General features: G+C 40.5%; 1 protein-coding gene across 1 annotated transcript in view; it reads right to left on the bottom strand.

Annotated features, from left to right (window-relative positions):
- Positions 1–12,347, bottom strand: part of Slf2 (SMC5/6 complex localization factor 2) — a 56,119-nt gene extending 43,772 nt beyond the window's left edge. The window contains exons 1-5 of the mRNA XM_075974185.1: positions 12,049–12,347; positions 9,040–9,083; positions 7,529–8,256; positions 5,725–5,779; positions 837–1,804 (exon numbers count right to left, since the gene is read on the bottom strand). Coding sequence (XP_075830300.1) covers positions 837–1,804; positions 5,725–5,779; positions 7,529–8,256; positions 9,040–9,083; positions 12,049–12,188 — 1,935 coding nt within the window. The 5' untranslated portion in view covers positions 12,189–12,347. The remainder of the gene's footprint in view (positions 1–836; positions 1,805–5,724; positions 5,780–7,528; positions 8,257–9,039; positions 9,084–12,048) is intronic.
- Between the last annotated feature and the right edge of the window lie 2,177 nt (positions 12,348–14,524).

The raw sequence follows: 14,524 nt of genomic DNA, 5'->3' as shown, positions 1-14,524 counted from the left end.
ATCATGCTTTAAATCTAGTATTCTGTACTGCAATCTGATTCCAACATCCATTAGGAGGGACACTGCCTGTAAAACCCTGCTAACCTCTGGATCTAAATGCAAACACCCAAGGGCTCTGTGGCGTCCCTGACTTTGGTTCTGCATTCTATTTTAGTGAAATCAAACTACCACTAATTTTTAGGTGTTACCATGGAATATTATACCTTCCCCACCAAACTTTACAGAAATCTTAAAATTAATACAGTTTACTCCCAAGATAGAATGAAGCACTTTATAAATAAAATTGCACACCACAATTAACAACATTTCTACACTCTACCTTCATTTACAGCAGTGGTCTCCAAAGCAGGGGGTGTGCAAGGTGATCCATTGGGGTGCAGGAAGAAAATAATAGAACTTCTATTTATATGGAACTTCTATAGAAACTCCAGTAGAACTTAATCTATAGTAACTTCTACGTAACTGCCACAGGAACATACTTAATTGTTCTTTTTCCTTCTAAATTCTGTTTTTGTATATATTTTATTCCAAAAGTACAAAGTATTATAGTGGTACATGTATAGAATCTATAAGTTACATTTATATTGGCGTACATGCTTAAAGTTTTCTTTCAATAAAAAAGTACATGTGATCAAAAAAGTTTGGAGACCACTGATTTACAATAATAAAATTGAAGATATGGGGAACTCATTTACCAAAAGAGAAAATGATATCCACGTCAGTCTAATGATGAGTTGTAGTAGTAAACACCGAATTTTAAAATAAGTTAATAATCTATCTTCTTTAATTCATCTTTTCCCCATCAAGTGAAGACAAATTATCACAGAACTACTTACTATGTAGTCTGATGACTGGGACCTAAGGCCCTTGGAAAAGGCAGGAGGCTTTCCTGAAGCTGGTGGAGTCTGGTTGAAGTTCAAAGCCATTATTTCTTCCAGCGATTTTAATGTTTCTTCTTCCTCATCGCTCTCTAAGTTGTAACCTAAACTTTCTTCATCACTATAAAAATCACCCCTGAATTTCCTTGTCAGTGCACTGCTACCTGCATTAGAATTTCCTGAACTCTCTTTATCTGAAGGTGCTGCAGGGCTTGGGACACTTGGCACAACTTCCAAGGCAGCTGGGGGAGACTCTGTAGGAGGGCTGTACTCTGAATGCAAAGATCCCCCAGAACTTTTCCCTGAAGATTCATTAGAAACAGCCTTAATAGTCTTTGCTTTGTGTTCCTTGTGTTTGGAGGATTCTGCAGAATGCCCAGAATGTTCTTTAGAGGAGGAACGCTCTTTATCCTTTTTAGGAACTGGAAGAGTGCAATTTTTAGCATTTAACGGTACTCGAGAGGAAACAGCACTTGGAACATGGGAAAGTAAAGGTAGTTTTGTCTCTTTTGATGGCACAGAGCCAGCTGTTTTACTTTTCTGAAGGTTGCTAGCTCTTTTAATTGCAGATTTTTCCTGAGGTAAAGGTAAGTGGGGCTTCTGTATTTTAGTCTCTTTGGTACTTGCTGCGTGGACTTGGTCACTATTCCTGGAAGAATGGTGGCCAGAATGTGAAGGTGCCAAGTCTGCAGAAGAACGCTCTGTTTCATCGTCAGGTTCCTTGGCTATGTCTTCCAAGCGCAGAACACCACCCGGTGTCTTCAGTGCAATGTGTCTTATAAACTTTTCCTTCTGATGTGATGTGTCTGGACGCTTCTCTGGGAAGGACTCTTTAGCTTTTGGTATGATAGACTCTTTTGTGCTTTTCAGATCTGAGTCCACAGAGTTCCTTTTTCTTTTGTCGGAGAGTTTATTCTGCTTAGAACCTAAAATTAATTTTTGTCACATCAGTGAAAAGCATATTGTTCTGTCTGGCTCAAGCTTATTCACAGAACTCTGATGAAATGTATTAACTGAAACCATTCACTATGTATACGTGATGAAGAAAGGGAACTGAAAGGGATGCCCAAGAAATTTAGAGCTAAATGACAGGTACTCAATGTTATTGTTAGTCTATTAAGCTACTATCTTACCAGAGGTATCGCTCCCTAAAACCTAAGACTCTGTACACTGCACTATGGCAGTAAATGAGGGGATTCTAGAGTACTTCTGCTCAAAGTGGACATTCTTTTCAAGTCCCCAAACCACCTGGTTCTAGAATCAAATACTTCAAAAATAAAAGTATGGGGGTTTTAGATTATAAGCAAATATAGGACTAAAAGACAGATAAATCACTTGGGAGGCAGAGGCAAGGAAATCTCTGTGAGTATGAAGTCAGCTTGGTCTACATAGTGCTCCAGGACAGCCAAAGCTACAGAGGGAAATCAATCAAACAAACAAACAAATTCTACCTTACATTGTGGTGTATACCTACAATCCCAGCAGTAGGGAGTCTGAGGCCCTGACCGGAGGATCATGAATACAAGGTCAGTCTGGACTAGAAGGGGCTGGGGGAATCGGACAGCCCTGTTTTAAAAAACAAAAACATAAAAACACCAAACCAAAAACTAACCCTATAAATAGACTCATCCAAATATTTCCACCTAGTGATTACCACCAATTTTTATGTCCTTCTAGTTTTCAGTTGCTATGGGTTGTGCTGTGTCTCCCCAAATATGGTCAACTACTGACCTTCACTCAATGATAAGAACTTAACTGGGAACAGGGTCTTCACAGATATACCCAAATTAAAACAAGGTCGATGCGAAGGATCAGCTTCCTTACTAAAATAGGAAATTTAGACCCAAATACAGGCATGCCAGAGGGAATACACAAGATACCATGTTACTGGCCGGGTGGTGGTGACGCACGCCTGTAATCCCAGCACTCGGGAGGCAGAGGCAGGCGGATCTCTGTAAGTTCGAGGCCAGCCTGGTCTACAACGGGAGTTCCAGGACAGGCTCCAAAGCTACAGAGAAACCCTGTCTCGAAAAACCAAAAAAAAAAAAAAAAAAAATACCATGTTACTGAGTGATGACATTTTAAATCAAGGAATACTGAAGCCTACAAGCAAACACCAGAAGCTGTTAGATGTAAAGATGCAGTCTTCCCCGAGAGTAATCAGAGGAAGGCCTTACCAATGCACTGATTTTAGACTTCAACTTCCTAGAACTATGAGGTAACAGTTTTTGCTGTTTGAAGCTATGCAAGCTTGGGTACTTTGTTACAGATGCCTGTGTTCTTTCACAACTGCAACCAGAAACACTTCAATAGCTATTTATTTGTTCAACGTTGGAGGTGAATGGCTTTAATCCTAGCCTTCAGGAGGCAAAGGCAGTTCGAGGCCAGCCTGGTCTATACAGCATGTTCCTGGACAGCCAGGACTATACAGAAAACTTTGTCTAGAAAAAGCAAAATAAAACAAAAACAATGCAGGTCTATCACCATGCACAGAACTCAAGTCCAAATGGATTAAAGACCTTAATATCAGTCTGAACACACTGAACCTGATAGAAGAGAAAGTGGGAAGTACTCTACAATACATGGGCACAGGAGACCACTTCCTATGTATAACACCAGCAGCACAGGCATTAAGGGCCTCATTGAATAAATGGGACCTCCTGAGACTGAGAAGCTTCTGTAAAGCAAAGGACACTGTCACTAAGACAAAAAGGCAACCCACTGACTGAGAGAAGATCTTCACCAACCCCGCAACTGACAAAGGTCTGATCTCCAAAATATATAAAGAACTCAAGAAACTAAACTGTAAAAGGCTAATCAACCCAATTATAAAATGGGGCACTGAGCTGAACAGAGAATTCTCAACAGAAGAAGTTCAAATGGCCAAAAGACACTTAAGGTCATGCTCAACTTCCTTAGTGATCAGGGAAATGCAAATCAAGACAACTTTAAGATACCATCTTACACCTGTCAGAACGGCTAAAATAAAAAACACCAATGATAGCCTTTGCTGGAGAGGTTGTGGAGAAAGGGGTACACTCATCCATTGCTGGTGGGAATGCAAACTTGTGCAACCACTCTGGAAAGCAGTGTGGCGGTTTCTCAGGAAATTCAGGGTCAACCTACCCCTGGACCCAGCTATACCACTCTTGGGAATATACTCAAGAGAGGCCTTATCATACAACAAAAGTATATGCTCAACTATGTTCATAGCAGCATTGTTTGTAATAGCCAGAACCTGGAAACAACCTAGATGTCCTTCAATGGAAGAATGGATGAAGAAAGTATGGAATATATACATATTAGAGTACTACTCAGCAGTAAAAAACAAGGACTTCTTGAATTTTGCATACAAATGGATGGAAATAGAAAACACTATCCTGAGTGAGGTAAGCCAGACCCAAAAAGAGGAACATGGGATGTACTCACTCACATTTGGTTTCTAGCCATAAATAAAGGACATTGAGCTTACAATTCGCGATCCTAGAGAAGCTAAATAAGAAGGTGAACCCAAAGAAAAACATATAGGCACCCTCCTGAATATTAACCTTCATCAGGCGATGAAAGGAGACAGAGACAGAGACCCACATTGGAGCACCGGACAGAAATCTCAAGGTCCAAATCAGGAGCAGAAGGAGAGAGAGCACGAGCAAGGAACTCAGGACCATGAGGGATGCACCCACACACTGAGACAATGGGGATGCTCTATCGTGAACTCACCAAGGCCAGCTGGCCTGGGTCTGAAAAAGCCTGGGATAAAACCGGATTTGCTGAACATAGTGGACAATGAGGACTACTGAGAACTCAAGAACAATGGCAATGGGTTTTTGATCCTACTGCACGTACTGGCTTTGTGGGAGCCTAGGAAGTTGGGATGCTCACCTTACTAGACCTGGATAGAGGTGGGCGGTCCTTGGACTTCCCACAGGTCAGGGAACCCTGATTGCTCTTCGGGCTGATGAGGGAGGGGGACTTGATCGGGGGAGGGGAAGGGAAATGGGAGGCGGTAGCGGGGAGGAGGCAGAAATAAAGCTTTAATAAATAAATTTAAAAAAATAAAATAAAATAAATAAATAAAATAATAAAAAAACAATGCAGGAAGAGAAATCAAATGACTAAAAACCAAGGTTGAGGTAGTTAAACAGATGATCTTTTGTTTATTTGGCTTGTGGAGACAGGGTTTCTCTGTGTAGCTTTGGAACCTATCCTGGAACTCATTCTGTAGACCAGGCCTGCCTCTGCTTCCTTGAGGTGTTATTTTAGAAAGGCCTCTTTGTATTTGAAATATTTGGATACTGTTTTAACTTCATACAAAACATTTCAACAGTATACAAGAATGCAAGAATATGCTGCTGTTCATTTGTTCTGGGACAGCAACCCACTGTAGCCTAAGTTAGCCCCAAACTTGCAATCCTCTTCCCTCAGCCTACTGAGTGTTAGAATTACAGGTATGTGCCTCTCTCCTAACACCAAAATTATGTTTCTTGATGTAGCCAAGGATTCAGAACACATTGCTAAAACACACTATTAGGAACTCCTGAATAAGGTAGAGAGAAATCAAGACAACAAATTATACAGAATAAATTCAACCACTTTTTGTGATGTCAGTTCTTACTCAGTATAGTTCAGACTGGCTACAAGCTCTAGATCCTCATCTCAACCTCCTGAGGACTTGAACATAAAGATATGTGTCACCATACCTAGCTTGGAATAATATTCTTTTGGGATGTAATTTTATAAAACTCTTATTATCTGAGACATTTAATTCTAGAAAGGGAAATGAATATTTGAATAAATTTATTTTCAAACTTACTTAGAAATTCTGTTTAAATCTGATGCTTCCTACCTGAAAGTTCCCATGAGTCTGAAGATGATCTTTTTCTTGAGAGATGTCCGTTTTCCTATGAGGAAGTAAAAAATATGAACTTACATTTGAACAGACTTCTAGACCAATAAAGCAAGCATCTATACTCAGAGGTAGTTTTTTTTCTTTTCTTTTTTTTTTTTTTAAAAGAACTTTAAAGATCTTAAATAAGGGTATGGGCTAGTGATGTAGCTCAATGGTACAGTGCTTGTCCAGAGACAGAAGGCCCAAATGCAATACCAAATACACACACACAATGCCATCTGTATCATAAAATATGCTAAAAAAAAAAAAATCACAAAAATGAAGTTCATGTTTCATAAGTTAACAGTAATTTATATTCATAACTCAAAAATTAATACAATAGTTGAAAACTATTAGTTTACGGACCAAATATTATATCTACTCATCATTAGCAACATTTATAGTAAATGCACAATCTTATTGCCAAGAGGCCTCTGAATTTACATTATCTTCTAGTAATACACAATGCCAACCAAGATTTCTTTTTATTCACTCCTGGAATGTTAGTTATTTCTGGTTTATCTGATTTGAAGTTTTCATAGCAGCTTATCAACTGCACTTCTACGCAACGTTGGGAACTGCAGGGTTCTTATATACTTGTGGGCAAGCACTGAACCAGAGCTGCATTCCTAGTTCTAAATTGTTTTTGTTTCTTTTGTTTGTTTGTTTGTTAGTTTTTTATTTTTATTTTTTTTTCAGTTTTTTTCTTTTTCTTTTTTTTTTAATTAATTAATTTATTTATTTATTAAGGATTTCTGCCTCCTCCCCTCAACCGCCTCCCATTTCCCTCCCCCCTCCCCATCAAGTCACCCTCCCTCATCTGCTCGAAGAGCAATCAGGGTTCCCTGACCTGTGGGAAGCCCAAGGACCGCCCACCTCTATCCAGGTCTCCAAAGGTGAGCATCCAAACTGCCTAGGCTCTGAGCAAGGATTAGGTTACAAAGACCAGCGTAGTTGATTTTCTAGGGAAGAGTGGAAAGCTCTGATGCTAATCTGAGTCTATATTCTCAAAATAAAAATGGTAAGAACTAAAAAAAATACATGTAGTTTTCTAAGTCATCAACTATGTTTCTAAGACCCATGCCCAATCAAAGATTTATTTATGGGGCTGGAGAAATAGCTCAGCAGTTATGAGTTTTTGTCTTCTTGTAGGACTTGAGTTCTTATTATCCACATCAGGCAGCTCACAACCATCAGTAACTACAACTCCAAGGGATCTGATGGCTTCTTTTGGCCTCTATGGGTACCTTCACATACAGGTTTAAATAAAATAATAAAGATGTATATATATCTGGAACAGTGATTCTTCAACTTTTGGAGTGCATCAGTTATCCTGATGGCTTTAGAACCAAGAACTGATAGGCTCCAACTCCACTGTTTCTCTAAGCAGAGACTGCATTTCTGACAAACTCCCAACTGCTGCTAGTGCTACTGTTGCTCCCAGGACATTTTAAGAACCAATGCTCTAAACTGTTTCTTCTTTTATATTTGCCATTCTTTCAGTACCTACTTTTGGAAATCTTAACTTAAAAAAAAAAAAAAAAGACTATACTTGCCTGAATGTTTACTTTCCACTAAAAATGATCTTTGCTCCTAGTCTGAAAAAATTGGGTAAAGAAATTTACTGAATTTAATGTAGGGGAGTTGGAGGAAACCTAATGAATTCAGTGTCAGCCCAAATTATGTACTGCATTTCCTTAAATGTTACGGATTACTAAGTATCTTTAGACTTAGGATCTAACCCAGTAATTATTGTACATACCAGATTTGACAGGTTACTCTTCCCAGGTACAGCATCATTCTGTTTGCTGTGCTCATGCCTTGGCTTACATTTTTTCCCTATGTTAGAGGATTTTAAGGATGTTTCTGAGAAAGAATTTTCCGAGTTGATTCTCTGCTCCATTTGTTCCTTTCTCAACTTCTTCTGCTCTCGTTCTCGGCAGTAAGAAGCTAATGACAACTGGAACCGAGCTCCCAGGGGGCTTTCTCCTGGGGGGTGCCGGGACAGACTGCTTCTGCTGCTAACACTTTTGGAGCTGTTCTTGAAGAGGTCACCTTCTGTCTCTTGGGCCTGCTTTCTGGAGTCTTCATTGGTCTTTCCTCGATCTCTCTCATTCTTCTCCCTGTTACTTTCATGAATGAACAGTGACTTCCTTCTCTCTGGAGACCGGTGTTTTTTCTTTCGGGCCTTCATCTCTTTGGACAATCGATAAGAGGAAGGAGCATACATATCTGCTCCTTTAAGTAAGTATTTGGAGCCTACTGACATACAAGGCTGACGTGACTCATGTACACCATGATCTTTGTGGTGCTCTTTACCACCTTTCATGAAAGCTTCTAAAATAGGACTTTCTTCTGATGACATTCTTTTGGGTTTGGGTTTTTTTGGTGATGATAATTTCCTTTCAAATTGTTCTGTCCCATTGATGGATACTCCATTTCCTCCATATTTGATGTTTGATTTTTGTTGAGAATCCAACATATGTTTGTCTAAAACAGCCACAATTAAAACACATACAAACTGTATGTTATTAAAAATAAACTAACGTTTCTATTACTATTTAACTATCAATTTATAAATTATTGAAGTTACTTAAAAATTCAAGCCAATTAATATTTGGGTAATAAAATACATTTTGGAAGAGAGAGAAATTAAGAAATAGATTTACCTTTTATGAAGTTTATATTCATGAATCCCTTCTGCTACCTCATCTAACCTCCCTATGGCTCCATTTGTGAGCTACTGTATTAGAGAATAAAAATAATATAAACATTGGGAAGCAGAGGCAGACAGATCTATGAGTTTGAGGCCAGCCTGGTCTACAGAGTGAGTTCCAGGACAGCCAGATCTACACAGAGAAACTCTGTCTTTGGAAAAAATTTTAAAAAAAACAAAACAAAGGCCGGGCGGTGGTGGCGCAGGCCTTTAATCCCAGCACTCGGGAGGCAGAGGCAGGCGGATCTCTGTGAGTTCGAGGCCAGCCTGGTCTACAAAGGGAGTTCCAGGACAGGAACCAAAACCACAGAGAAACCCTGTCTCAAAACAACAACAACAACAACAAAAAAAAAAAAAAACAAAACAAAACAAAAACAAAACAAAAACACTATAAACTGAATTATTTTAAATGTTAAAAATGCATAACAAATGGCTCAATGTTTATCGCATCTTCATTAAAACTGTACAATTTCCAATTCTGAAGAGTATAATCAAAGTTTGGAGGCCCTCTTCACCTCTAAAACAACCCATCAAAAATACATTAACAACATGCATACCTTGTTTTGAAGCTGGCTTGAAGAAATCTATGATTGATTGTTTCCTGAAAACAAAAGCACAACTAATATGGCATCACAAAATCAAGTATTAAAACATAAATACTTTAGATTAATACCAGCTGGATTCCACTCTGTGATGTAACTAATCAGGTTCTGACATTAGTAATCATACTTTGCTAAGCCATAAGAAAGTTGAAAATATAACCAATTTTCTCTGTTTATATATACAACTGAGACAATGAAATCAAGAAACTAAAATGGCAAAACTGCAGTCTAAATCTAGGGAAGTGGTGAGTAATGGCGATAGATCATAAACCTTCACAAACTCTGCAGCAGGAGCAGAGTAACAGATGGGAGAAACAACACCTAGGTTGATTCTAGGGAGGTAGTTGAAAGGAATGTGCAAGGCAAAAGCAGAAAGAATCATTTGAGTCTAAACTAAGCAACAGCAAAAACTAGAATGAGCCACACTGTGTTTCAAATGTTTTTTTCTTTTTCTAAATCTAAGATTCCTTAAGATTAGCCAGCAGCAGTGGAGCACACCTTTAATTCCAGCACTCAGGAGACAGAGGCAGGTGTATTTGTTTGAGATCAGGCTGGTCTATGTAGTGAATTTTAGGCCAGTGGGAGCTACATAGTGAGACCTTGTCTCAGGGAACACCACCCACACACAAACCAAAAAACCATATAAACAAACACACAAAAGAGTTCAAGGGGCTGAAGAGATGGCTCAGTGTTTAAGACCCTTGCTGTTCTTGCAGAGAAGTGGTTTGGTTGTTCACAAATGTCTGTCTCCAGCTCCAGGGTATGTGACACCCTCTTCTGGTCTCCTCAGGCACCAGGCACACACATGGTGCAGATATACATGCAGCCAAAACACTCATACACATAAAATAAGTAAAATATTAATAAAACTCTTAAGCATTTTTTTAAAAACAGCATACTACCCAACTAGAATGAAAAACAGAGATGTGAAAGTTAACAAGGAAAAAAAAATCTAAAACCAAACTGGTTTAATAATTTTTATGGGTTATTGTGCCCTAACATGGGCACACAGCAATTATTACCAAAACCTAAACTCTGACTTACTCTTGCACACTGAGCTGTCAGCTTATAAAAGGCGATATTACATGTATAGGAAAATTGAGTAAATAACTTACTGAGGGGCTGGAAAGGCTCAGCAGTTAAGAGTACTGACTGCTCTTCCAGAGGACCTGGGTTCAATTTCGAGCACCCACATGGCAGCTCACAACTGTCTGTAACTCCAGTTCCAGGAGATCTGACACCCTCACACAGACATACATGCAGGCAAAACATCAATGAACATGAAATAAAGTAAATAAGTTATAAAAAATTTATAAAATGTATCCATTTTGCTGATAGCCAGCAGCAGTAGGCTACCAGCATTGTCTCCTCTGTGGATGAACTTGATTACTCAGTGAATGAGCAATCCAAATCCAAGGCTGATGTCCTTTTCTATCTTTTCATTGGTCACATTAAGAGCTATTGCGCATCATTACTAGCTTACTTAAGACTCAAAAAGTATGTTGATAGAATCTAAATGGTTCTGACTGAAAGCTAAGTTACAGGCTAAAGGACAATATATACATTTGTTTATAGAAAGTAAATTACATTAGGTGAATTAACTCCACCACCGAGTAAAGGAAGAAATACTAGTCTGCAAAGGGAAGACAAGTGATACCCTATTATTGGTAGCTGGAAAGGTGGAAAAGAATCCATAAGCAGCTAATGCAAATCAAAATACTACTACTAGTTCTGCTAAATATAACGCTATATCTCTTCCCTAAAGCATCAAGCCTAATACTCCTCCTAAATACACTAGAAAGAGGGAGGAAAATGGCTTTAGGTAAATCACATAACTATAAATGAAACTTTCTAGAGGTAAAAATAATTGCTTCCTTAAGTTGAATGCACAGAAATGTCCATAACTTCTCTGTAACTGGTTAAAAAGATTATGACAGCCTCACAAACCTTTATCTGAAAGTTCAGGAACCAAACGGGTTAGAATTCTGGATTTACTGGATTTTGGGAAGGAAATAACTTGAATGTATTATATACAGCCCCCAGCATGGTCTGGTGTTGTAACCTGTAGCCAAACATACTAATATTTCTCCAGCAAAGCTTATGACACCAGTAGACAACCTTGCATCAACTCTGGCCAGCCTGCCTCGGCTGCCAAATGAGCTGTGGTAAAAAACTTAATGGAAGCGTTTGTTTTTCATAGCTTTCTGGCATTCAGAAGTAAGATAAAGGATTGTGAGTCTATGCCACAATACTTTTAAAGCACAAATTTACTTTTAACCGTGTTACTTTTAAAAATTAAAATAAAAAGACAGTACCAAGTTCATAGATAATTTAAGTATGTTTTATTGTCAGAGGATGTTATTTGATGAAATTCTCCATCATTACATAGCTCCCAGAAAATCTTTACAAAGAGAGAGAAAGAGAGAGAGAGAGAGAGAGAGAGAGAGAGAGAGAGAGAGAAGAAAAAATAAAGAGGAAAAGAAAGCTTTCTTGGAGAGGCAGAAAGTTACTCAAGGAGAAAACGGGCGCATTCCAAAAATCTTTTTAGTATGAATGATCGTGTACACTGTACTATAAAGTAATTCGTGGGTTTTTCTTATCACATCTTACATAATTTCACGCACAGTGTAGAAACCACCAGCATTAGAACGATCTAAATAGATGCAATGAGTAGGGAGGGTCCCAGGTCAAGCTCTCGAAAAGAATAAAAATAACCTTCTACCTAAGGCGAGCTCTCCGTAGCTACCGTGGTCACTAGACCAAAAGCAACATCCCAACTACAGAAAAGGAGACTCCAACTCCCAGAAGCCCCGGCGCAGAGGCGGGGCAAGGGTTTGCAGGCCCCAGAACATCAAGGCCTGAGCTCGCTGAGGATGGCGGGAACTCAAGAGCAGCAGTCCGCAGTCCTCCCTTCTACCCGTGCCCCCGCGACCCGGCCCCTTCTCAAGCCCCTCTGCACGGTACCTGTCCCCAGGACTTTCTGTTCTTTTTCCCGCTGCAGCAGGGGCGGTACTACCGGGTCTCAGATGGCAGCGCGGGGGCGACGACCCCGGGGCTGGGGATGAGGGGAAACCTGGCCTAGCGGGCATGCAGCGCCTTGTCATGTCGGCGCCGCTGGCGACGGCGGCATGAGCTGTGAATGGAGAAGCTGGTTGCGTGGTTGCCGTCTTGCTGCTGGGACTCGGGGAGGCTGTCGGTGCAGAGGTGGGCGGCACCCCCTACTCTCTTCATGGCGGTTCTCTCTTCGGAAGTGACTCCGGTGTGAGCGGGAAGGAACCCGAGGACCGCCAGGGGGCGGGCCTTACCTGAGGTGCCGCGTCTTGATTGGCTGAGCTGGGGGTCACTCTGGAAGTGACCCAATGAAAAGCCTCGTCCTAGAAGGAGAAGGCGGGGGCTTCTGGAAGGGGGAGGGGAGAATGAAAACTGCCCTCCCCAGACCCGTCACGTGCGCCTGAGGCGCGCGCCTCCGCTTCGGGGCCGCGCCGGCCTTGGCGGGTGCGTGGGAGTGGGAAAGGGGAGACTGTGGTGAGTGCTACGACAGCTGGCGACACCCGCCTGATCGAGGGGTAGGGGTGAGGTTTGCAGAAGTAAATCCGAGCCTGCAGCTGTCTGCAGTGAGGTTGTCCAGCAGTTGTCACGATTGTGCTTAAGGAAGTGCACAGCTGCGCTAATATTACATAGTCACTTTAGCATCTTAGGCCAAAGTGCCATAATGCTGGCACCATTTCCTCAGTAATCTGCTCTGTCCATTGTGATTTGGCCGTTCTGTGAGGGATCTTGTATACAATAATATGCTTTTGTCCCTCCCCCCACTCCACTAAGGGCAGGGTAGGGAGGATACCCAAGCACTGATGTAGATTTTTTTTTTTTAATTCTGTGAAAGCGTTTTCTGTAATGGGTTTCCCTTGAAGTCCCTGCAAATAGACGTTTTGGGGGATTTTTGTACGGATCATTCCTCATTTGTCAAGGGCTGTGTGTTCTTGTCATGTCTGGGCAACTGGTTAGTCTGGGTTTTCTTTGTAAGCTGAGAGACTGCTCAGATACTATTTCTGAGTCTCACACTCCCTGTGTATAGAATGGATATCTTACTTCTCTGGGTAATTTTAAGCCATAAAAAATATCAATGTAAACAGGTTTAGATTCTGTTATGCAATTGGTACAAATACATGGTTCCCTTTCCTTTGTCCTTCAGACTCCTGTGGACCAGGCCGGTTGCTGTAGGGAAGGCCTGAATCCTAGCACTTGGGAGATTGAAAAGAGACTGAGGCCATGGCTATGGTGAGAGTTCAGGGCATAAAGGAACTTGCTTTCACGACCTAGGACCACAGGACAGAAAGAGATAGCTGATGCCATCCAGCGAGTCATCCTGTGACTTTTGTCATCATATACACACACATGTAAGGAAAGAGAGAAATAGCCTGGTGATGGTGGCGCACGCCTTTAATCCCAGAACTCAGAAAGCAGAGGCAGGCAGATCTCTGTGAGTTTGAGGCCAGCCTGGTCTATAGAGCAAATTCCAGGACAGGGCTATACAAAGAATCCCTGGAAAGAGAGAGAGAGAGAGAGAGAGAGAGAGAGAGAGAGAGAGAGAGAGAGATATTGAAGTTAGTCTTGACTATGTAGCAAGATCCTGTCTCAAAAGAGCTAAATAAAATATTCCAGAGACTGAAAAATTCCCATTATAATGTTTGTCAATAAACAAAATATCAATCTCAAAGATGTCCAGGGTTTAATTAAGAGGAATGTTCCCTCAGTTGGATAGAACAAATTCCTAAATGACACACAAAAAAATTTGAGCAGGTCTTCCAAATTTATTGTACTGAGACTGAATTGCTTCTGTTTCTAAGAACACTAGACTGACCCAAAGTTCACCTCTCTTCTCTTCCCTGGTAGCTCTCAAGAGGAAGAATTAATGAGAATAAAGTGACCAATAAGCTGGCAAAGTAGGAGGTAGGAGGTTAAGAGTAAACACGGGTCTTCCCAGAACACACAGCTGTTTATGGGTAGGAAAGCTGTAAGGACAGAAGTACCAAAATCAATGGCACTTTTCTGCTTCTTATGATGGAGAATTCACTGTGCTGCTTATATGTATTATTTGATACATTTAAAAAAAAGCATAATAGATGCTGAAAATATGTTGAACCTATGTTTATGCCTTTTTCCGTTCATCATTTCCTGTTCCTTGATGTAGTACTTTCTGTTGGCTGTTTCTACACTAGGAAGTCCCTGCTTCCATAACAGCACATCCACAAAACTTTTAAGATGATTCGTTTCATTGCATGCTCAGTCCATAAAAAGAATAAAGCATAAAAACACATTCTGCATGATCAATTAGCCGCTTTTCTTGGATTATAGTATTTGAGTCATCCAGCCTCCAAACCATCACTTTAAAGTCTCTACTCATGTTGCCAAACAATAGTTTTCACATTTTCTTAATCTG

The sequence above is a fragment of the Microtus pennsylvanicus genome, chromosome 5 (genome assembly GCF_037038515.1).
Source record: "Microtus pennsylvanicus isolate mMicPen1 chromosome 5, mMicPen1.hap1, whole genome shotgun sequence".
NCBI classification, from domain to species: domain Eukaryota; kingdom Metazoa; phylum Chordata; class Mammalia; order Rodentia; family Cricetidae; genus Microtus; species Microtus pennsylvanicus.
This window is presented reverse-complemented; position numbering and strand designations above follow the sequence as displayed.